The following is a 24,204-nucleotide window of genomic DNA, read 5'->3' as shown; positions in this document are numbered from 1 at the left end:
CGCAGAAAATGCAAATAAAAAGAAAATTAATAAATCCAAAAGTGCAACTTATAAGTAGTATAATAAAAAAATTTCCTTTGTGTTTTTAAAGTACTTTGTGCTTTTAAATCTCTAAAACGTCATATTCAGTTGTGTATAGAACAGGTATTTTAAATTAACTTTGGTTAATTTGAAAAGGTTGAGAAACACTGGTCTAGTGTGCCCTGGGAAAGCATGCATAATGGTTCTGTTCTTTTTTTGAAGGAACGTGTAATTGTGAGAGTTATCATGCAGTGCTACAGAATTTTTTTATTCCTTAACTAAGCCAGTTACAAATTTGAGCCATTATGGTTTTTCAGCAAGATGGTGCACTTTGCTCAGAACGTTCTAAAATTTTTAAATGAAGTTTTCTTAAACAGATGGATTAGGAGAGGTGGTCCAATTGCTTGGCTAGCTTGCACACCCAATTTGTCCTCATTGGACTTTTTCTGTGGGCCATGCTGAAAGTGTCTCTTCAAAACCTTGCCCTTTTAAACAATCTTCATAGGATGATCACAAATGCAGTTAATTCATTAACTGAAACAAAAACTGGCAAACATGTTTAATTTGCAAAATTGTATTCTATTTTGTTTTAGTAATAATGGACGTTATATTGAATCTTAAAAATCTTTAGATTACATACCTTATGAATTAGAATATGCAAGGTGACTGGCATTGATTTTTGTAGTTGTATCTAGGGTACAAATAAATAAAATAAAACATTAGTATTATAAGCGACAATTATTCATTCTATTAATGACATATACAGTAAACCTCCGCGAATAGCGGTGGTTACGTTCCTGAGAAATGCTGCGAATACCAAAAACACGAATACTGAGTTATGGCTCCCATAGTTATAAAGGGGTTCCGTTCCAATGTATGAAATATATAAGAAAAACTACAGTCAGTCCTCTTATAACACGTGTTTACATTACACGAATTCGATCATACACGATTTATAAATAGGGGAACATTATCTTATATAACACGAACCGAATTCGCTTATGCACGATTCGCCTTTGTGTTTACAAGAAATGGCAGTCGAACACGGAATCACCCCAACTGAACGCAACACGATAGGGATGAAGAGAAGATTCTGAAAATGTATTTGTGTTTTATATCAGTGAAGGGGAAACACATTTCGCCATAATAATGTAAAAACCAACAATTCCAGCTATCGGTATAATCACAAATGCAATTAGATCGAGTTTACTACCAGTTTATAACAGATTCCACTAGCAGAAACGCAACTGGAAATTGTTTTTATTGTTTTATGGTAGTAACCCTAGAAATGTGCTTTAGTAAAATGTGAGGTGTTAATAGTGTATCTCTGCCTTTACGGTGTTGTTTATTCAGTTGCTACACGCGCGCAGCTTTGTTTATGTGTATCAAGCGTGCCTCCTCGTTTTATAATTTTGCTTTATTCCCTAAAAATGAGTAAAATACTTAAAAGGTGTGAAAAGGAAGCGTCCTGGTGAAGACTCTGCAGATTCTGAGAGAAAAAGAAAAGCAATATCGATAAACAGAGGCGAACTGGGTCAAAAATTCTTACCCGGGAAAATTTATAGTGGCCTCATACTATGGTTTATGGCCAAAATCACACTGGCCTCCGGCCCACCGGGGTTTCCCCGGTAAGGCTTATGGCCAGTCCGCCACTGTCGATAGCGAAAAACTGAAACGCTTTGAGTGAAATGAAAGACCATGTCATATTGTATGTGCCACAGACCTAAATGAGGCAACGCCGAGAATTACAAAGAATGCAGAGAAAATAAAAACAACTTTCATAGCAGGAACAACTCAAAGTGTAATTAAAATCCATTAGATTAAGACACAAGAATTGGAAGAGATGAAACGGCTGTCATCTCTTTGGATAGAAAATCAAACAAAAAACAAGTTTGCTTACGATAGAAGCAAAAGCAGTAGCAATATTTTATTACATAATAGTCGTAATAAAATACGTAAGTATTTTGTTACGATTATTTATTGTGTTTGGTAATTTTTTGGTTACAAATGTGTGTTCAATCTTGGGTGGTCGGCACCTAACCCTATTTTTCTCATAGGGCCTGTTGTTTATATTGCACGATTTCGCATTGCACGAGGGTTTCTAGGAACACAACTATCGTGCTATACGAGGACTGACTGTAGTCTAAAATTTTGTCTATGTATGTATTATATGTACCTTCATAATATGACTGTGTACATAGACAGTACATAGTGAAATGCAAGCATATGTCATCGAAATGAAAATAAGAAACTATTTAATATTAAATGTAATATTTATTAGAAATTTCAATCAAATCTTTCAAACCAGCTATATTTAGTTAGCAAAGGCTCCCATTACTACGGGAGCCTTTGCTAACTAAAATAACTTATCCGCCAGTGCTATTACCAGTTTCGCTTAAGTGTTGATAAAGGAATTTTGCCTTTTCACGAATGATGAGTCAACTTAACGGAATTTTATTTTCCACAGATTTAAAGCCTTTTCCATTTTTTCTAATTTAACATCACGAGTTACACAGCAAATTTTTGAAGCAATTAGCGCGTTTTCACGGACACTACGGCGGATTTTTCTTCCGATTTCTTGATTGATTGTACCATTGACTCATTGATTTTATAATGTTGCCACTGAGGAGACATTTTCACCATTAGAAATTATCTAATAACTCAATTTTATTCGCTAATGTCATCACCTTCTTTGATCTTTTTCACATTTCCCTTGTTATTCATAGCCATATTTTTGTACCGGTTAGAAAAGAACTTGTCCACAATAAAGTCACGTTCTTCCGGTAACACACTCGAAAGTCTGTTTTTATGCTGCAAAATGGTAGATTTATCACTTTTGTAAGCATATCAATTTATAAATTTATTCAATTTATAAGCATATAAATTAAAAGCAAACAAAGAAACCTTCCATGGCAAGCGCATAACACATACCTGAACAAGAATTAGTGAGAAACATCCACGCTCACGATTTTGTCACCCCACTCCCCCCACCCAGTGAGCGCTGTTTTGACCGGGACAGATAATTTTAGCCACGCCCATGTTTTTTTATGGCGAAAAACGTTCACGGCACTTTAAAATTTACATTTTTTTAGGTTTCATTTTATATTAAATCAGAAACCGCGAATACAGATACCACGAATAGCGGGGGTTTACTGTATTATAATTTACTTTTGTATTTTTATACTGAAAGTTGTAATTTAATATCTTTTTAATTGTAATTTGATATTTTTAAATTTGACTATAAAGATGCTCATTTTGAGAATTTTTTATCTCATTAACATTTTACTCGTGAAGTGCAAATGTTTGAGCATGTGACTTGTGACAAAAAAAAAAAAAAAAAAAAAAAAATTCCAAGAATAATCAAATCCATTATCAGCAAACCTTGATTAGTAAGGTGTTGTTAAGACAAAACAGTACTTTGATTTGTAGATATATTGTTATTTTACTTTTCTGTTAATTTAAGGGTACTTTATTAATTTTTCTTAAATTTTACAAAATTTTGTCTGTTTAGGTGTTTGGGGACCACACTTAATTGTTGTGCCCACCAGTGTTATGTTAAACTGGGAAATGGAATTTAAAAAGTGGTGTCCTGCTTTCAAAATTTTGACCTATTATGGAACTCCTAAAGAAAGAAAACAAAAAAGACAGGTTAGTATTTACTGGTCTCAGCATCTTTTCCCATTATAACAATAATCAGCATTATTTATTTATTTTATTTATTTATTATTTATTTTTTTTTTGTTATGTTTTCTAACTACAGTAAGACTTTCAGGTTGTGTGAATCATGGAATATGAATTATGTTTGCAATTCATAGTTCACTAGAACAATCAAATTGATTTACAATTCAGCAAAGAAATTAATTTAGTGGGAATCATTCTTGAAATTTATTACTTAGGTGTATTACTTAAAATTATTATTTTTTTTCCCATCTTTTTGTTTTAAATTATTAGTGCAGTCATTATCCTATAAATTGCGTGAAAATGTTTCTTACTTGTCCTTGGAAATTACTCAAAAATGAGAGTCGGAGGAGGAGAGAATTTCCCGCCGTTGTTCATTGAATCAATATAAGAATAATATAAGCACTGTTTATATTTTTAAATATTTTTGTATTTAAAAATTGATTCTATAAAGTCTGTGTTAAGAGGTGTTTATTTATTTTACTTTACAATGGTCTTGGTTTACAATTGTCTCAATCCGAACCAAGTGGTCCTTCCTCACAGCCAATAGCAACCTTTGTAAATGTGTTGGCTGCATGTTTTGTTTTTGCATCATTTAGTTGAAGTGATTTTTTGTGTTGTACTTTAATCAATATATTAGTTTCAATCTATTTTTTTAATCAATACGTACAATTTCCATACGTACAGTTATATAGCAAAAATTTCAACTTCCGAGGGTTTGAATGAATTAACAAAAAACAAAGTGTTATTGGGTTCATATTAAGATATTTGCATGACTAGAACATGGTTCGAAGAGCATTCCGCAGATTTAATCATCATGGAATGGCCTCCCCGTTCACTAGACATGAACCCTTTGGAGCATCTTTGGAATGCTGTCAAAAGGTCCGTTCGAGCTTAGGATCTTCCACATAGGAATGTGACGGAATTATGGACAGGATGCAGCAAGTATAGATGAAAATACCTGTGGAACGCTTTTGTGAACTAGTGAACTCAATGCCTTTTCATATGACTGCCCTTATCCAGTCAGAGCAATATGGCCTTAGTTGCTAATGCTCCTAAAACCCAAATAACAATAACAACTACAACAGCCCTTATTCTGACTCCATTTTCTAGTTTTAGAAAAAATATTAACATTCTAAAATTTCCTCAGGCTCCACCAGAGCCCCAGATGGCTATGGTGGAGCCTGAGGGCTTCGTAGAGCATAGTTTGAAAAACCCTGCATTAGACAATCTCATAAGCCAACCAGTTTTTGAAGAATAGACTAACAATTGTGATATTTCAATTAAACTTGAACATGTGCCAAAAAAAAGAAAGAAAAGAAAATCAAAATGGCTGTCAGAGTGAGATATATATATTAAACATAATTTTTAAATAAAATTTTCAGTGGATCAAAAAATGTTTCAGTTGATGAAAAATTAATGTCAGGTATAACAGATGCACCTAAAAGTGAAAAGCAGCATTAAAGGATGCAAAAGTATATTATTATTATTATTATTATTATTATTATTATATAATTATTAGCCATATGGTGCAAGGAAGCCTGAGGCTTATGCTGCACCAGCCAAAAAAAATATATATATTTCTGAATTACCGAGAGAGAGAGAGAGAGAGAGAGAGAGAGAGACGGAAGTAGAAGGGAATCACCAAGAAACAGAAGTACGATGATATCCAACCCAGGACCCTGGGTGTGGCAAGCCCATGCTCACCAGATGTGAGCTCCTGGGGTTATAAGTATGTATGAATAGAATAGATATACAGGAATACCTTGCATAGCAGAGTTAATTCATGCCAAAAAAATACCGCGCTGATTGAGGTATTATTAGTATGTATTTTAATGTAATGCGTTTCGACAATTTGATTATATGGGTCGAATTGCAAAAATATAAGGTGTTTGTGTACTATAAATTGATGCACACGAAGTTCTTGCAGAAAAAGAAACTAAAATGATAAAAATAAAAAATACTAGTAAGTATAGAAATGATTTTTATTGCAGTGTGTACATACCAAAAGAATATAAGTGAAGTATGTAGTGTATTTTTATTTTGAAAAAAATAACTGATCAGCTTAGTTTGCACAGTTTTTTCTTCTTTTTATCTGCATACATCTCTTTATAACATCGAATGTTATTTTGCAACGCCTGCCTTACTTTCATACCTCGTTCGATGTTTACATTTCTTCGCCATTACATTTCTTATTTCCACTCATATTTGGGTATAAAGGTGTAATGTTTTTAAAAAGTAATCTTTAATAAAAATACATAGCGAAAAATATTTGTACAGCTTACGCACAATCAACGACCTCAACGCTCGGAATCTAGAATGTTTACTAATGTATGAATGCTAGCAGAGTCTGTATATAATGGGAGTTTCGAAAACAGTCAGAATGACCTTGAATCCATAACGCATTGGCCTATGTGCTGGCATTATAATACATACATATCAAATGTATTGGTGCGTAACGCAGTTAATTTTTTTTTTTTCAATTTGTAAACCGTGCTATAGTGAAACCTGCACTATGCGAGGTATTCCTGTATTAAATAAACTATGCATAGATGGATGTGAAAATTACACAAAGTGCCAGTGACTAGAAAGGTAAGGATAATGGAAAAAGAAGTATAGTAGATATGTAATAGGTGAAAGAATGTTAATATCCTAAAAGTTATGATGGATTAAGAAAATTATGGGCTGAATTACAAAGCCAATAGGAGTTAAACTTACAAGTTTTGGATTTAAACTAGGTTTGTATCCTAGGACTTATTTTCTGTTCTTTCATCATTGAATTCTTAATTACACCACCATCGGGTCTAAAGTTGCACAGTTATTTATATCCTTGGAATTATTTCATGTTCTTTCAACGTTGGATTCTTACTACACCCTTTCAACATTGGATTCTTACTACACCCTTTATGATTACTGATATCACTTCAATATTGGTTCACTCCATTTTGGACTAAAGATTATAATTATTAATCTCACTTTTCTCTCTCTATCTCAAAACATTATGTGTGATTCTTCACATATTGTTTTGAGATAGAAAAAAGTAAGATTAATTTCTTTCTTTCTATGCTTAGATATGTAAGCAATTACTCCCCTATAATTTTTTGATTTATATGAGATTATACAACTTCAATTGTCAGATTAATATATTGTAGCCATATCACTTGGTCTACTGTCTATCAATTTTGATATGCATTCTTTTTATCACCGCCTTGTTCAGTACTTTTTATTTATCTACGAACTGTTATATGTTTATTTTAGTAGACCTTATGACTTCATTACGGTAAAGTCCTATTATTCCAACCACATTTCTTTTTTTCCAAAGATAATCATATGTATCTCCATGCATTTATTGGTTCAAAATACAACAATAGAGGTCACCATTTTCCCAACTTTTTCCATTTCTTCACATCTCTCCAAGTCTGTTATGCTGCTATAAATTGCTTCAGCATGTAGCTACGTTAATAATGTGGTTATGGTTGACATACATTCATCTACTCTACTCACCATGTGTGCTGTATTTCCCTGCTTTTTTCCTTCAGCTATGTATTATTTTCCAGCCAGCTTACTTCTGCTACGCATCACTTGAAAATGCCAGGTATCATTCACTTACTTATTATACTTACGGTTTAGTTTTCGGTTCATTTCTTGGCGTGTTTCAACTTACATATTTTTGCACCTGTTTTTTCCTCGCATTACAAGCATTTGGTATTAGCTCCCTTTTATATTAGCGCTTACAAAGCCAGAGCCCTTACTATAAGGTTGGACTTCACATCCCCAGCTAGCTCAGTGTGATTTAACAACTTTTTCTTTGCTTTTTATCCTTCTGCTATATATTTCTACCTTTCTTCCCATAAAACTATTAGTGTATACGAGGTTGATACAAACTTTCCTATCCTCCTCCTATCACTATTTTCGTCTTTATTTACTTAACTACACCTTCCCTTCCGTATTCTCAATTTGATACCTCACCTTATACCATGTCCTTTTTTTCTAATTATTTAATTCTTAATCCTACACAAAACTCTACACAATATTTTTATTAAGAACACCTTCCGAAAACACTCAACTACTATGTTTTATTCTAACTTGATCTTTATTTTTACCTTAATAATTGACACTGTGTCCGAATGTGCACTGTATACGAATGTGCTAATTTCATTTTTTTTTTTGGCCTATCATCTTTTTTCTACTACTACGGACAAGCATGTTCAGGTGTAGTCCCCTGATGAAATACCCGACTATGTATCAATATTTAGTTTAGCTGACATCAGATTATGCCTTCCTGTATTCGAGTTTTGTCTAAATATGTCCCCCCATATCTGATGACAGCTCTACCATTTCTTATTTTATTTGTATTATATTTTACCTTATTATTAATAATTTTACTTTACAGTTCACTTAACTCCTATTGGCTTTGTAATTCAGCCCATAATTTTATTAATTCATCATATCTTTTAGGATATTAACATTCTTTCACCTATTACATATCTACTATACTTCTTTTTCCACTATCCTTACCCTTCTAGCCATTGGCACTTCGTGTAATTTTCACATCCATCTATTCATGCATACTTATATATATATATATATATATATATATATATATATATATTGTATAATATTGAAGATAATGCAAGCAGACAATACCAAGATGGATTTAAAGAAACGCAAGGGATAGAGTAAGGTATGATATATAAATATATATAAAAATATATATATAAATAAATAAATAAAAAAAATATATATATATATAGTCAAGAATAATGATATAGAGAAGCTGTATGATATGGGAGGAAAATTAAGTTTAAAATTAGGTAAGTCTTAATTACAATAACATTACTTATGGATCAGGGACACTGCATTAACAAAAAAAACCCTACAGCCATAATGTGTACATGTATATATATGATATTGTAGGTAGAACATGTTAACGAGCTTTATGTAAAAATTAAAACTGATGAATATACGGGATTGATATATGTTGTGAAATAAAGGGGTGTGAAATGAACAGGAAAATAAAATGATAAGATTTGCGCCGATTGAATCAATACCAAATAAATTTTAAGATTTTGAAAAACTTGAAAGATTTTGAACGAACGATCAAGGTGGAAATAACATTGCAGTGTCTTTCATAATTTTTGTGACACTGCAATGTTATTTCCACCTTGATCGTTCATTCAAAATCTTAAAATTTATTTGGTATTGGTTCAATCGGTGCAAATCTTATCGTTTTATTTTCCTGTTCATTTCACGCCCCTTTATTTCACAACATATATCACACCCGTATATTCATCAGTTTTAATTTTTACATAAAGCTCGTTAACATGTTCTACCTACAATATTTTACACACACATAAAACTTATCATTGTCTACCCACAATCTAGGTGACTCCCAACGGGGCCAACCACCGAGACTGAAGGTAAAAAATGACAAGGACTTCTCTTTTTCTGTAATGATCAATACCTGCTAAAATATATAAATTCAGAGATTAAGTAATTTGAATCTAAACCAATTAAAGGTAGTTAAATTTTTAGAAACAAAAGAAAGATAGTATAAATGCAAGCTCATATTGAACATCATTGTACCAACAGAGAACGTAATTTAATAATTAAAATAAGAATAAATGTAAAGGTGGGCAGTTTTGTTAATGACAGTAAGGACAGTATGCTACTGCAACAGGATCTAGAAAAGTTAGGCAGATGGGCTGAGAAGTGGCAATTGAAGTGGGGAATGAAAAAGACATGGGGGTAATTGTGCAATCAGATATGAAGTTCTCCGAGCCACGCAGATGGGCTGCCAGAGCAAGCCATGGAGTTCTGTCAATGATATATAGGAATTTTACTAGTAGAGACAAAGAGGTGATTATCCCTTTGTATAAGGCAATGGTCAGGCTAAATCTTGAGTACTGTATACAGGTCTGGAGGCCTCATTTTAGAAAGATGTAGAGTTGCTAGAATGAGTACAGAGAAGGGCATCAAGATTGGTGAGAGGAACAATGGGGTGTGCTTACGAAAAAAGACTTAAGTGTTACAAGTTGCAGGATCTGGAGACTAGGCACATATGAGGTGATCTGATCAAGGTGTATCAGGCTCAATGCTGATAGGATACTTCTGCTTGGTCAGACTGAGAACCTGAGGGGGGCATATATTCAAATTGAAGAAAGACAGTTGTAGAGTGGATGTGTGGAAGTTTGCTTTTAGCCAGTGGGTAGTTGTTTGCTAGAACAGACTTCCATCTGTTGTTGTGGAAGTTGAAAGCTTAACATGTTTGCTGCCGGTCATGAGTCAGCATGCTATCGTCAATAGCGCGGCACAGAAGGAGGAGACTGTCGCCAGAAGCCGACTGTGTTTGCATAACGAAAAAGCTTGAAAATTGGTAATGAGGGATTGTTAGGTATACCCTATCAATATTCAAGTGTCGTATAAGCAGTTTCCAAAAGATTTTGAGATTGATGCGCCAGCGCGTGGTAGGCACTGGAGGTCAAATTTGGCTTTAAATGCCGCATCACGCGCTGACGTGTGACACAAAAACATAATAATATAGTATGTAAATAATAAAACAAAAACATGGTAACATTAAGAAATATGTTTTATTTCATACCGAACAATACAGATTACAAATACTATGTGTAAGAATGTTACTTATGTATAATGTTCGCACAATCTAGGCAATAGCTGGGTGATCCTTCACAAACACTGCAGATATAGATTGTACAAAGGGTACTAGGAAAGTTTTGCAATACAGCTTTGTTTATTTAATTTTTTAAAAGTAATTTCCTCTACATTCAATACACCTCTCCATCCTCCGAAACCAATCTTTAAACCAGTTCTGCCAAGTTTCACTAGGGAGTAAAGCACACTCGTTGTCCCCAGCCCGTAGAAGGTCCTCATCACTGGAAAACCGCCTCCCTTTTAGCTTCATTTTCACATGCGGGAACAGTGCAAAGTCGCAGGGAGCAAGGTCTGGACTGTAGGGAGGGTGCTCGAGAAGTTTCAGTCCTGTCGTGGTCAAATATTCGGTGCAGGCTTTGGCGCGGTGAGCTGCAGCATTATCGTGATGGAGGTACCAGGTGTCCATTCTTGACTTTGGCCGCAGGTTCTTCATAGATCCAATGACTTTAGGCAGGCATTGTTCAGTATACCACTTAGCTGTGACTGTCTTCTGCGTGTCCAAAACGACACGTTCCACAATTCCACTTGATTTGAAAAATACAGCTATCATTTTCTTCTTTACAGATTGAGATTTTCTGACAATTACGGGTGTGTCGTCATCATCAAAGACCCAAACTTTGTTTTGAGCCTTGGTCGGCAGATCGTAATAGTACAGCCAAGTCTCGTCACCTGTCACGATGTTGTTCACATACCGAGATTGCCCCTTATCAAACTTTTTTAACATCTCCCGGCACCAAGTCATACGTCGTGTCATCTGCTCTTCAGTCAGTTGATGCGGCACCCAGAGAGAACAAAGTTTCTTCACGTGCAAATGATCTTGCAGAATCGAACGAATTGCTGGTGCATTTAGGCCCAAAGTATCCTCTATCTGTTGGTAGGTCACTCGCCTGTTTTCGTCAAGCATTTTCCTCACAGCAGTAACGTTTTCCTCCGTAACTGACATTCGTGGCCTTCCCGGCCTCTCAGAATCCTCCAGAGTGAAATTTTCCCTTTGGAATTCTCTATACCACCTGAATATCATTGTACGATGTGGACAATCATCATCTAGTGCAATAGTCATTTCTTCTAAGCACTGGTCTATGGTTAAATCACGCACGAAATTATACCGCAAAACTGTCCTTATCTCATTTCGTGACCACGATGCCATCGCAAGCACTTTACACTCTCACTACTAATGAATAACTGAGCCCATCGACTTGGCGCGGCGGCTACTATGTACGTATGAACATGTCTCAACATGCAGCAACAAGCAGCTTCCTGTGATTCATTGTTGCGTCATATTGCAAAACTTTCCTAGTACCCTTTGTATCCTTACGTTTCCCTTGAATAGCAACGGTTGCATTGCTTCCTCAATATCTTTCCACCTTTTGTTTCTTCCTGTGGTTTGAGCACGTGTTCTAGTTCGGGTACATCATGCACAGTATGAGGGAGATCAGATGGCTGTTTCAATAAAGATCTGATCACTGATAAACGGAAGTCATAAAGTTGCACCTTGTTATGTGAATATTTATTATAGGTATGGTGTGCATTGATCATTATTAGTTGCAAAATATGCATAAATATTTTTGTAGGCCACCTAATGGTTTTCCTTTCGCAAGGATAATAGGCAAGCATTTGATCTTGCTTGTCAATGCCTGACATAAACCTATTATACTCAATTATAGGCAGTGGTTTTGATTTCAGTTTGCCTCGTTTGTTCTGCTTTTCCACCATATCATTTTGGTATTCTGTAAATATGTAACTGACATCTCTTCTGTCCTTCCACTTAGCAATCATTACACCCTGGGCACACCTTGATAAAGTTTCCCCTTTCTTCAGCTTTTTTTCTCGAACCTCTTTCGGAAATGTTTTCCTATTACTTCTGATTGTCCCAGTACAATGGTTTGTCTGTCAGCGAGACACTTAGCAAGTTCATAGCTATTGTAATAATTGTCCATAAATATGCTATGCCCGATATCTAACATCCCATCAAGTAAGTTCATGATGACTTTTTGTGCATGTCCTTTTCCACCAGAATCATCTAACATACCGGTATATACTTGAAATTTGATAACCATGCCAGTAGGCATTGTGATCATATATAACTTGATGCTGTACTTATGGCATTTGTTTTGAATGTACTGTCGAAAAGCAAGCCTTCCACGCCACAATATCATAGACTCATCTAAGCTAATCTCACGTCCTGGATAATATATTTCCAACATTTGTGCATTGAACAGACTCACCATTTTTTGAATTTTATATAGGCGATCCAGTGGACATACCTCTTTCTTTTCCGGATTTTTTGCAAAATGCAAGGCCAACAGTAATAATAAGAAACGATTCCTGCTCATGTTATCTGCGAACACATGTAATCCGAACAGCTTATCTGTTTTCCAATAATCGTAAAGTATGCGGTTCAGTCGAATGGTTCCCATATGTAAAATTAATCCTAAAAATACCAGCATTTCATCTCTAGTGGTGTCCTTCCATGCATTTATTTGAGAGTGTTCTTTATTTTCTTGGGGAAGAAGTATTTCATGAGCATAAACATTTGTTTGTGTAATTATTTCATCCAAGATATTGTCGGTCAATAAATGACGAAAGTAATCTATAGGATTATCACCTGGCACAGGTTGCAGCAAAGACCCGGATTTTGTGAAACGAAACTGTTTCATCGATGTTACGTCATTTTCCCACATGACAATTTCCAACTTACCGGAATCCTGCAGTGGAAGTGTAGCCTCTTCCACAATATCTTCTTCATCTACACTTTCCGAATCCGAAGCTTCCTTTGGAGGGATAAAATCTTCATCGTCGTAACTTACGTCACTGGGATATACGTCAGATAAATCCTCCAACATTTTTGCAATTTCTTCATCTGTAAGGGATTTTTTATATTGCACTTTTCTTCTTTTTGGGCGAGATTGGCCTGCTAAACTGTCATCTGCACAACTCATATTACAAGGCTTTTTCGCACGTCACGTAACAAAATGTTCAACACCACATACAACTACATATAGTTTACACCCTTTACTCGATGCCAAAACAAATATACACAGCAGAAACACAATGCCAACTGAAGTTGACAACTTCATACAAAAGTCTAATGAATCTCGCGCGTGATTGGCTACTGTGTAATGATGCCACATCCTGTGCCCGAGCGTGATCGGCTCTTGAATACTGCTGTGACATCACACGCTGGTGCATGATCAGCAGCGAATGTGATAAATAAATTTAAGGCTGAACTAGAGAAACATTTAAGGTGACTGGATGGGCGAAATGAGAAGCTTTTTTTTGGTTGATACTGTATAAGCTTGATTTCTTGCATCATATGCCTCAAGTAATGCTAATGTCTAATTTTGTAATTCTGTGGCTGAACTAAACAGACATTTGGAGTGACCAGATGGGTGAAATGGGTAGGGTGTTTTTTTTTTCCTTTTTCTTTTGGCTGATTTTGTGTAAATTTGCTTTCTTGCATCACATGTCTCAACTAATGCTATTGCCCTTATTATTGCCTTTGGCTACCTGGTTCCCTGCTTCCTGAAGGATGGCACTGGCGTTGGAATTTACTTTTGAGTAAACAAAACCAGGTTATGGTAGCTATAACATAAGTGCACTTAGAAAAACATCATGCAGAGGCATATGATGCAAAGAAGCAAGCTTATACAGCATCAACCAAAAAAAAAAAAAAAAAAAAAGTGAATGATGAGCTGTTAAATTAGCAAAAGAATGAAAACAGTTTTTCTAAGTTGTTTACATACACTTCCTCGCACTCAATGGGATTAAGGTTATATGGAATTGTCACACCAGTTCAAAGAGTCTTTTGCTGCAGTACTGTATAATCTATTTTTCGTACCATTTTATCTGAGGTGATGTCTTTTTTGAAAATTGTGTCTTTAAATTAATTTAAAGTTTGTTTATATTAAATCTCATCTAGTGTTATGGCGACAAAACGTAAATCAGTAGAAGGAAGCCTGGAAATTAAACTGAAAATTATGCAAGAGGCCGATACAATGAAAGCAAACCGGACATTGCAAAGGAATACGTCCCTTTATCTACTTTATATACAATACTGAAAAACAAAATTGAAGAAGTGAGTGATATTGGAGCAACTATAAATAAAAGGAAACAAATTAATGGTGCAAAATATGAGGAGCTTGAAATAAAACTTTTGCAGCAGTTTACTGTCATTAGTGTCATTAACAACCCTGCCGACCTTTGTATCGCCTGCAAACTTGGACATTAAGCCTGCAGATGATCCTGCAATACATCTTTAACCAGTGACTCCATTATTTTACCCTTTGATCAGTTCACCTCCTTTCACAGTCACCTCCTTTTCCCTGCTAGCAAAATTCCTATGTATCATTGACCAAACCCCATGATCTGCCTTGACAGCCTGTCTGCATTGCTCAGAAACTTCATGTCTGACTGCACAATTACTCCCAGGTCTTTAAGTGTAATACCACACAGTTGGTACGTTTCTCTGCGGTTACTTATACCCATATGCAGTACTTTGTATTTGTCAAGGTTAAACTTCAGTTACCACTTCTCTGCCCAAATTTTCTAGATTCTGTTGCAGTAGCACACTGCCATTACTATCATTAACAACCCTGCCAACCTTTGTATCATCTGCAAATTTCGATACTAAGCCTGATACACCTTCATCAATATCATTGATAAATATACAAAACAACAGTGGACACAACAACGAACCTGTGGGACTCCACTTATAACATTAGTCCACGAAGAACAGACCATTGACTATCACCCTCTGTCTTCTACCACTCACACATCCTTTTATCCATTGTAGCAACTTACCCTTAATACCATTCTGCTCCAATTTGTACAGTGGTCTTCCTTGCGCAACAGTGTCAAAAGCTTTCCTGAAATCCAAGTATATGATATCAAAATTATTTTTTGCATCCAGTTCCTTTGTAACCATATCATAATAACCAATCAAATTTAACATATCTGAAGTAGTTAACATATCTACTTCAGATTACTTGTCCTCTGCAGGCATTTCTACAGGAATTCTCAAGAAAGAAGGTAATCCTGCAGTCTTGATATACGACATACCAAAGAATTTAAGTAAAGAAGACATTCTTGAGGATTTATACCATAAAAATCTTAGTGACAATGGATTCTCACCAGAGGAAATCAGAAAGGATACTTTCAGATTTACAGCAGGATCAAGATCTTCATTGAATGTTCACTGGGTAATCAGTTTTACTCCTCGAATTTATAAATATAACTGAACTCCGGACAGGATTTTCTTGGCCTGTGGTTTGCATGGACATTGGCCATTTACAATTGCCACAAAGTGTATTTTATGCTTGAGATATGGGCATACGGCTCAGTACTCTACCCACCCAACTCCATCTTGTGGGGATTGTGTCAGAGGTGGTCATGTCTTTGCAGAATGTCCGAATAAAGAGGAATACCCTTGTTGTGTAAATTGTAAAAGGCACAAAGGAAACTTTCAGCATTCTATTAGAGATGCCAGCTGCTGCAATCATACTAGAGCTTTAGAACTGGCAGGACAAAGCATTTCTGATAATTGAGTCTGTACAGACTGAACTTGACAGATATAATAACACTGATTTACAGTGTATCTGGGGTTTGAGTAAAAGTATGTGGCAGTTATTTATTTATGCATGTTTACTGATTACTAAACCAAAGTCCGTTTGTTTCTATCAAGTAAGGATTTTTCACAATTCATTAACAAAATATTCCCTAGGTTTTATACACAAATGTGTACATAACTATAGTTTCTGCAGTGGTTTAAAAGTTTTATACCCCTATGTTCGTAATCAGTATCAGATATTTGCCTCAATCCAGCCCATCTGTGATTCCCAGAATTTTATATTCTGAGTGGAGTCTGGGAGACTCCTGTGTGTAGTTATGGGTTAAACTTGTCTTAGTGTGCACTCACTTGTTTGTACTGTCCACTCAACCACAGAGCCTGTATAAGTGGCACATCCCTTATTCCATCATAGTACTGCTGTAAAAACCGTTGTGAGCTCTCATTGTGTGTTAGTTTTCTTTTAGTATGCCAACCAGAAAGTGTATAAAGAGTCTGGACATATTTTGTTACTTATATGGTTGTATTGTTCCTGTAAAGCAGAGGCGAAATATTACCGATTTTGTAAAAAAATCGCATTATGCATACTTTGACATAAAACTAGGCGATTAGGACAAATCGTGGGCACCACATAAAGTATGCCATACATGTGTCGAACATCTTAGAAAATGGAGTCAGGGAAAAAAGGTGTGCTTGCCATTTGCTATTCCTATGGTGTGGTTCGAGCCAGTAAGCCATGCCGAATGTTACTTTTGTGTATGTGATGTTAAAGGTTACAATTCAAAAAATAAAAAGGACAGCAAATTTAGAGATATACCATCAGCCATAAGACCGGTTCCACACGGACCTGAGCTGCCTGTTTGTTATTTGGTTTTTAAAAGCATTAGCAACTAAGGCCGTATTAATTACTCTGGGATATGCGGTTGTCATTCCCTGACCTTTCCGCATCCTCCGTATTTGGTGGTGAAGGGCTCGAACCCCTGTCTAATCAAGAAGTGTGTGCTACGCACTGCTGCTCCTTCCCACCTGGCTATGGAGGCGCTGCCTGATCTGCCTGTAAAACCTCCACCAGAAACTTTGGAGTCCACATCTTCTTCCACCGAAGCAGAAGCTAAAGAGGTTAGTGAAGAGGAACGTTATCAACCAGAAAATATTTTAACGCCACAGCAATTCACGCAAGTCGAACTGAACGATTTAGAATGGGACTTAGGCCTTCCAAAGTATGCTCCTGAAATTCTGGGATCCAGACTTCAAGCGAAGAACTTACTTGCCGCAGGTACATCATTTTCTTGGTACAGAAATTGTGAAAGGGAGTTTATACAGTATTTTTCATAAGAAGGTCCTTTTGTATATTGCAGTAATATCGCTGGTTTAATAAGTGCCTTAGGAGTTCCATCATATGTTCCTAGTGAATGTAGACTATTTATAGACTCTTCTAAGACTAGTTTAAAAGGTGTTCTCTTGTGTATATTGGAGATAAGTACACATCTGTGCCAGTTGCTCATTCAGTCTACTTAGAAGAAACATATGACAATCTAAAGTTGCTTCTGAAGAAAATTAAATATCAAGATCACGAATGGCAACTGTGGAGACTTAAAAGTGTTATGTATGTTGTTGGGACAACAGGGTGGGTACACTTAAATGTCATGCTTTATTTGTGAATGGGATAGCAGAGCTAAAGCGCTGCATTGGACAAAGAAGCAATGACGTTGGAGGCACAATCTTACACCGGGGTCAAAAAATATTATACATGAAAGTTTTGGTGAAGCCATATAAAATGCTTTTACCTCCACTGCATATCAAGTTAGGCATAATGAAGCAATTTGTTAAAGCATTCAATAATAATGGCAACTGCTTTAAATACTTTTACAGTAAATTTCCCAGTTTATCTGACACAAAAGAGGGTATCTTCATTGGTCCCCAAATTATAAATTTGGTTTTATTGTGGTCAGTTTGAAACTACTATGACTGATGTTGAAAGGGAAGCCTGCATTGCTTTTAAAAGTGTAATGGAAAACTTTCTAGGAAATCATAAATCACGGGATTACGAGAAATTTGTTCAAAATATGCTTGAAAAGCTTTGTAATTTAGGTTGCAATATGGGCATCAAAATTCACTTTTTACATGCCACCTTGATTTGTTTTGCATTCCCACCTTTGATTTTTGCTCATCGTGCAAGATTTTCCCTTGAAAATCTTGCACAGATGAGCAAAGAACAAGGGGAGAGATTCCATCAGGACATGAAGGAAACGGAGCAGAGGTACCAGGGAAGATGGACTACAAGCATGATGGCCGACTACTGCTGGTTTTTAAAAAGAGAGAAACCTGGCACTGTACATAAAAGAAAAATGATTAAACGTTCTTTTTAAACAAAGAGACAAAGGTCTGATTAATGAATGTTACAGAATTTTGATTAATACTTGTTAGTATTTACGTATTTTTTGATATATGAAAATGTAATCCTATCAATTTGTCATTACTAAATACAATAAAGTTATATACAGTGGATTCCGGTTATTTGGGTCACTGGTTAATTGGGGCAAATCTTAAAAAACGAAACCAATCGAGAAAATAGCCAGGGTTTACTTTGCTTAATTGGGGCAGGAGACCGCAGCACTGGAGATTACCCTACGATTGTCTACGACGGTACCACGTGGTTCGGTCGAAATTGTGGAGGTCACAACCATAAAACAATAAAAACAATTAGCAGTCAACTGTTTATTAAACTTTTCTCTTAGTGAAATCTATCATAAACGGACAGGAAACTCGATCTTAATGAATTTGCGATAATACCGACAGCTGGAATTCTGTGGGTTATTATGGTGAAATGTGTATACACTTCCATGAAATCTTCAGTCATATAAAAAAATTAATTTTCAGATCTTCTCTTCATTCCTATTTTTAAAGCTTTGTAACTCGTTACTCCGTTCTGGCTTGTGCATATCGTGTTACTTGCAATTTGTGTGTGCTGTGTTCTTTGTTATTGATTGCTTATCTTTTTACTGTTTTAAATTTTAACCCTTACCCACAAATGTCAGTGAACAGAAATGTCAACTAGTTAGTATGTACATATTACAGTATATTAATTATTCCAATTATTACGTATATTCTTCCGATTTTAACATATCATTTAATTTTTTAATTGGTAAGGTAATAAAAGGTAAATTCGTGCTTAATATATCTTTGTTTTTATAGCCTGTGGATAATATTCCTCCTATTTTCGCTAATTAGAATCGCTGTTTAATAGGATTAAAATTCAATTCCCAAACGTGATCACACAGACCAGCGCTTACTACACATCGTATAGTGAACGGTACTGTACTATGGTGAGTTCGTCGTAATGTGATTTGATTGTACAGTGAATAAATTGTAAAGGGGGGGTTACATTGTATTTTTAACTATTTACGTGAAATTTCGGATAATTGGGGCAGGCACTTAATCAGGCCAAAATGCACTAGTCCCGATGTGTCCCAAATAACCAGAATGGACTGTACCTTCATAAAAAAACAATACTTTTTTATTTCTTAAATTGTGATGTATCTAGATGTGAAAGAAAAAAAAAGTCATATTTGAAATCACAGCAACGTATTTCGTCAGTAGGACCTATTGAAATTCTAACCCCAGTGAACAAACTTAAATTTGTACACTATTGTAATTAATCTACTATATTTCTACAGTTAACAATGTTACAGATTACACTGGTCAACACAAAAATTTTTCTGGCTTGAAAATAGTCAATTCTTAATTTCAACATGAGAAAAATGAATATAACATTTAAAACTTTTAGTTAGCTCTCGGATATAGCCCCTCTTATGATTTATGGGAATATTGATAAATACTACGAAATTTTGGAGTCTAGAGAATAGATAGGTTGGTAACACTGAAACAGGAACCGATAAGGCATGTTTTTTTTTTTTTTTTTTTGTATTTGTATTTCTGTGTATTATTTACCTTGCAAGTGATGTTCACTTCTTTTTTTTTTTTTTTTTTTCCTTTAGGCTTATGGATAAAAATAGGCTTATGGACAAAAATTATGTAAAAAGCCACATAAATGTGTTAACAGTGTTGACAATTTTTGTTCTGTATGTGGTGATGTGACATTTTCCCCTCAGAAATGCCAACTGACTCCACTTGTGAAGACAGGCTACTACCATTATTTTGACTGTAAGGTAGGGGATGAAGACAAACCCTGGACACCTCATATTTGCTGCAACACATGTGCTGTCTTTGTGGATGGTTGAATAACAAAGGATGTTCAGTGCCTTTTGCCATCCCAGTGATTTGGAGGGAGCCTTCAAATCATGTAAATGACTTATTTCTGCATGGTGTCGCCTCTGCATCGTGGCATGTCAAAAAAAAAGGAAGTGGACTGGGGAATACCCCAACATCCCGTCAGCTATCCGACCAGTGGCACATGGGGATGATCTGCCTGTACTTCACCTGGGGATGATCTGCCTGGGCCTTCATCATCACAGGATCCTGATTTTGTGCCAGAACCTGAGTTGCCGAGTGAGTCACACAGAATCACACAGAAAGGTGAACTAAGTGATCTAATTTGAGACCTAGATCTATTGAAAGATAAAGCAGAGCTTTATCTGGGATCAAGGCTCCAACAGTGGACTCTTCTGCAACCAAATGTCAAGATGTCCATTACAGGAGCAGGCAGAATGCTTTGACTCTATATTTTAAAAGTGAAAACAACCTTCTTGCTTGCTGTGATGTCAGTGGTTTGATGACAGCTTTGAATGTGGAGCACAACCCACAGGACTGGAGGCTATTCATAGACTCATCAAAGCTAAGTTTAAAAGCTGTTTTGCTCCACAATGGCAACACTCTTCCTTCTATTCCTCTAGGCCATGCTTTCTTGGATTTGATCCTGCAATAAAACCTTCCAGCTCGGTTTTACTGGTTAATATGAGTAACTTCTGTTGAGCTCTCTGGCTGCTGGTAGATGGCTGTTCATTGAACTCTTTGTCTTTTGGAGAATACTGGCGATGATCAATCTCTAGGATGTGATGCTTTGCTCACTGTGACAGTGTCTCTTCATCTGTTTTTGTTGTAGCCTATTCATCCAGCTCATTGTAATGATCAGTCTCCAAGATGTGATGCTTCTGCCCATCTGTCAACATTGTCCCTTCATTGGTTTCTGCTGTAGCCTGTTGTTGTGCTGTAACTGAGGGGATGACCATTGCACAGTACAGTTGATTTGTAATGGTAATGGGAAATTTGTATTGTAAATAATTGTATACTGTACTATACTCTATACTATTTCTATATGGATGACGGATTTGACAGATTTTTTTTTGGCTAAGGGGGCTATTTTTTTCAATCAATAGAAAAAAAAAAAAAAAAATGAAATGTCCGTATAAAGGCGCGGAGATGGGGGAAACCCCTGGTGCCGTCAGACAACTAACACTTTGTGCGCATGAAGGAGACATGAGAATATGAAATTAATTCTGGAAGCAAACACCACCAATGGCAGAACTGTGGAAACCTGAAGGTGAATGCAACAGTACTTTATGTATCCTAACTGGGCATGCAGTTAGAATAGACAAAGTACTGCTGGTTCCTGCGTGAGTGGGATAGTCGAGCTAGGCCCTCACACTACAAGATAAAAGGCTGGCATGTAAGGGAAAATCTGCGCCCTGGGGAAAAATGTCCAGCACAATCCTCTGGTTGATCGAAGCAAAATTCTTCTGATCCCTTTACACATCAAACTGGGATTCGTGAAGAACTTTGTTAAGGGAATGAACCAGGATGGAGAAGCTTTCAAGTACCTGAGAGGACAATTTCCACTGTTGAGTGATGCTAAGGTGAAGGAAGGAATCTTTCTTGGTCAGCAAATTTGTCAACTTTTAAAGGATGAAAACTTTGAGCGAGTTCTCCAGGGTAATGAGAATGCAGCTTGGGAAGCCTTTAATAGTGTTGTCCATGACTTCCTGGGAAATCGAAGAGCTGGAAACTGTGTTGAGACTGTGAACAACCTTCTAGAAATGTATCATCAATTAGGCTGCAACATGTCACTGAAAATCCACTTTCTCAACTCTCATCTGGACTTCTTCCCTGAAAACCGTGGTGCAATGAGTGACGAGCACGGTGAGCGATTCCACTAAGACATTTCAGCAATGGAGAGATGATATCAGGGTAGTTGGAATGCTTCTATGCTTGCGGACTTCTGTTGGACAGTAACAAGACATGTGGAATACAAATGAAAAGAAGGCGCTGTCATGATGAGAAAGTACTTTTGGTTCCTGTGCAGTTTACTTCTGTTCTTGTTTTTTTGTTTTAATTAAAAACAACTGTTGTATCAAGGAAATGTAAATATGAGATTGTTTTAATATTACTTTTCATTCCGACTACTACTAAAATTACTATATTCTTAGACAATAGCGAAAGTACTGTATCTCAAAAACTAGAGCTAATAAAAAATTTCTGAAGTAATATTTGTTTTTATCGATCCAAAATTAGTAAAGTTTAAGAAAGGAACCAAATTCAAAGAATTTTTTTGTTGAACAGTGTTAATGGCCAATGTTCAAGAGTTGTAGCTGATGAGATAAGGGTGTCTGCTGAGGAGAATTCTATTGATGTTGCAGACACCCTTATTTCATCAGCTACAACCTTATTCTGTTAAATTAAATGAGTAATCTAAAATAATAGCTGTTGCTATGAAAGCAAGGGTGATTCAACCAACTGTAATTTATATTATTGTTTTTAACCAAACGATTGATGTTACTGTGATCAATACACTTTGTCCTGCTTGTGCTACTTTCGTTCTACGTAGTATCTCTATATTGTCCTCCTACCGAGGATTTTAATGACTCTGAATTACTTAAAATGTGCAACTACACTTTTAGGTCATAAAAAGAGTCTTACAGCCTCAGATGTTAATGCCAAATTGAGCTTATGGTATAATAATAACACAGATTTTTGAGGTCTTCTTTTGGAAGACTTTTTAATCAGTCACAATTTAACTGAAGTTAACAGTCTTACCCAGTATACAACCTGTGGTAGCTCCTCATGCCAGTCAAATATAGATGCCACTTTGGTTTCCTCTTCCTTTGCAAATCTTATATCAGAATGGTCAGTCATTACACATTGGACTATTAGCTACATTATGTGATAGTTTATTTTGTTAAGTCAAGACATTGCTATGATTTTCATTCTCAATCACTTCCAGAACTGGTTAGATTTTCTCTCAGAAAAATTAATTGGACAAATTTTGAAGACGCCATTAATCTGGATTTTCCTAATCCATCAGATTTATATGAAAATAAAACTGTTGATGAACTGGCAAATTATATTCAGAAATCTTTAATAAAAGCATCATACAAGTCAACAAACAAGAAGAGAACTGTAGATAGACCTTGTTCTTGGTGGTCTAATGAGCTATCTAATTTAAGAAGCAAGTACATGTGGCTCCGCAAAGATACCAGTGCTATCAACATTGGCCTTCTGCTGAGTTTGAACAGTTACACACTACATACATCGATATCAAGAATACTTATACAAAAGCAATCATAAATAGCAATCGCACTAATTGGATGAAATTAGTTCAATCATCTGATCATAATTATCCTTAGGCACTTCTATATAAACTGACGAGTGATCGGCTACATTTGCCGGAAATTTTTGGGACAGTGCAGCCAAATGGGAATGAAACTTTAGATTGGTATTGAACAATTAATGTAATACCAGATCTGCCTTTTCCTATTGATAATGAAGGATTGGATACAGATTTTCATTTATCTGTCCGTTCAGCTAATGATAACTACTTCAATAATGAAAATTCAGAGCTAATTGGTATTGATGAGATTGATTCCTGGTATGGATCTTTTAGAAAATATCTTTATATTAAGATTTTAAAAGATGAGACCAAGGATTTTGCTTGTACAGGTCGACCATCACTAATCCGGTTCCACTGTAATTCGGACATAATTTCCGCGAACTTAATTTCAAATTTCCCGGGTTGGCGCACTGACCTGCTTCTACTGTTTTGGGGGCATTGGTTGCAGCATCAGCTGTTGGTGCGAAGTCGTAAACACTGGCAAGCCATTCTCACTTGTTTTTCTGCATTTATTATTATAACCTGCTCACATTTAGCCTCAGCCATGGTTCCAATGCATAAAGGAAGTGCCTCTCGTGGTCTAAAGCGCAAACACCGTACATTGTTCATAACAGATAAAGTTGAACTTCTGAAAAAACTCGACAGCAGTATGTCTATGAGTTTAACTCTGCTTAATTGTAAATTCCAGCAATTTCTCTCGGTTCCT

The 24,204-nt window shown here is 35.9% G+C and overlaps 1 protein-coding gene across 2 annotated transcripts in view; it reads left to right on the top strand.

Moving 5' to 3' along the window:
* dom (domino helicase) overlaps positions 1-24,204 on the top strand; it is an 896,769-nt gene that overhangs the window by 247,771 nt on the left and 624,794 nt on the right. For both annotated transcript variants that reach the window (XM_090388005.1, XM_090388004.1), the window contains exon 15: positions 3,533-3,669. In XM_090388005.1, coding sequence (XP_090244131.1) covers positions 3,533-3,669 — 137 coding nt within the window. The remainder of the gene's footprint in view (positions 1-3,532; positions 3,670-24,204) is intronic.

This window comes from Mastigoproctus giganteus, chromosome 13 (genome assembly GCF_048544385.1).
Source record: "Mastigoproctus giganteus isolate SK-2022 chromosome 13, ASM4854438v1, whole genome shotgun sequence".
NCBI lineage: Eukaryota > Metazoa > Arthropoda > Arachnida > Uropygi > Thelyphonidae > Mastigoproctus > Mastigoproctus giganteus.
This window is presented reverse-complemented; position numbering and strand designations above follow the sequence as displayed.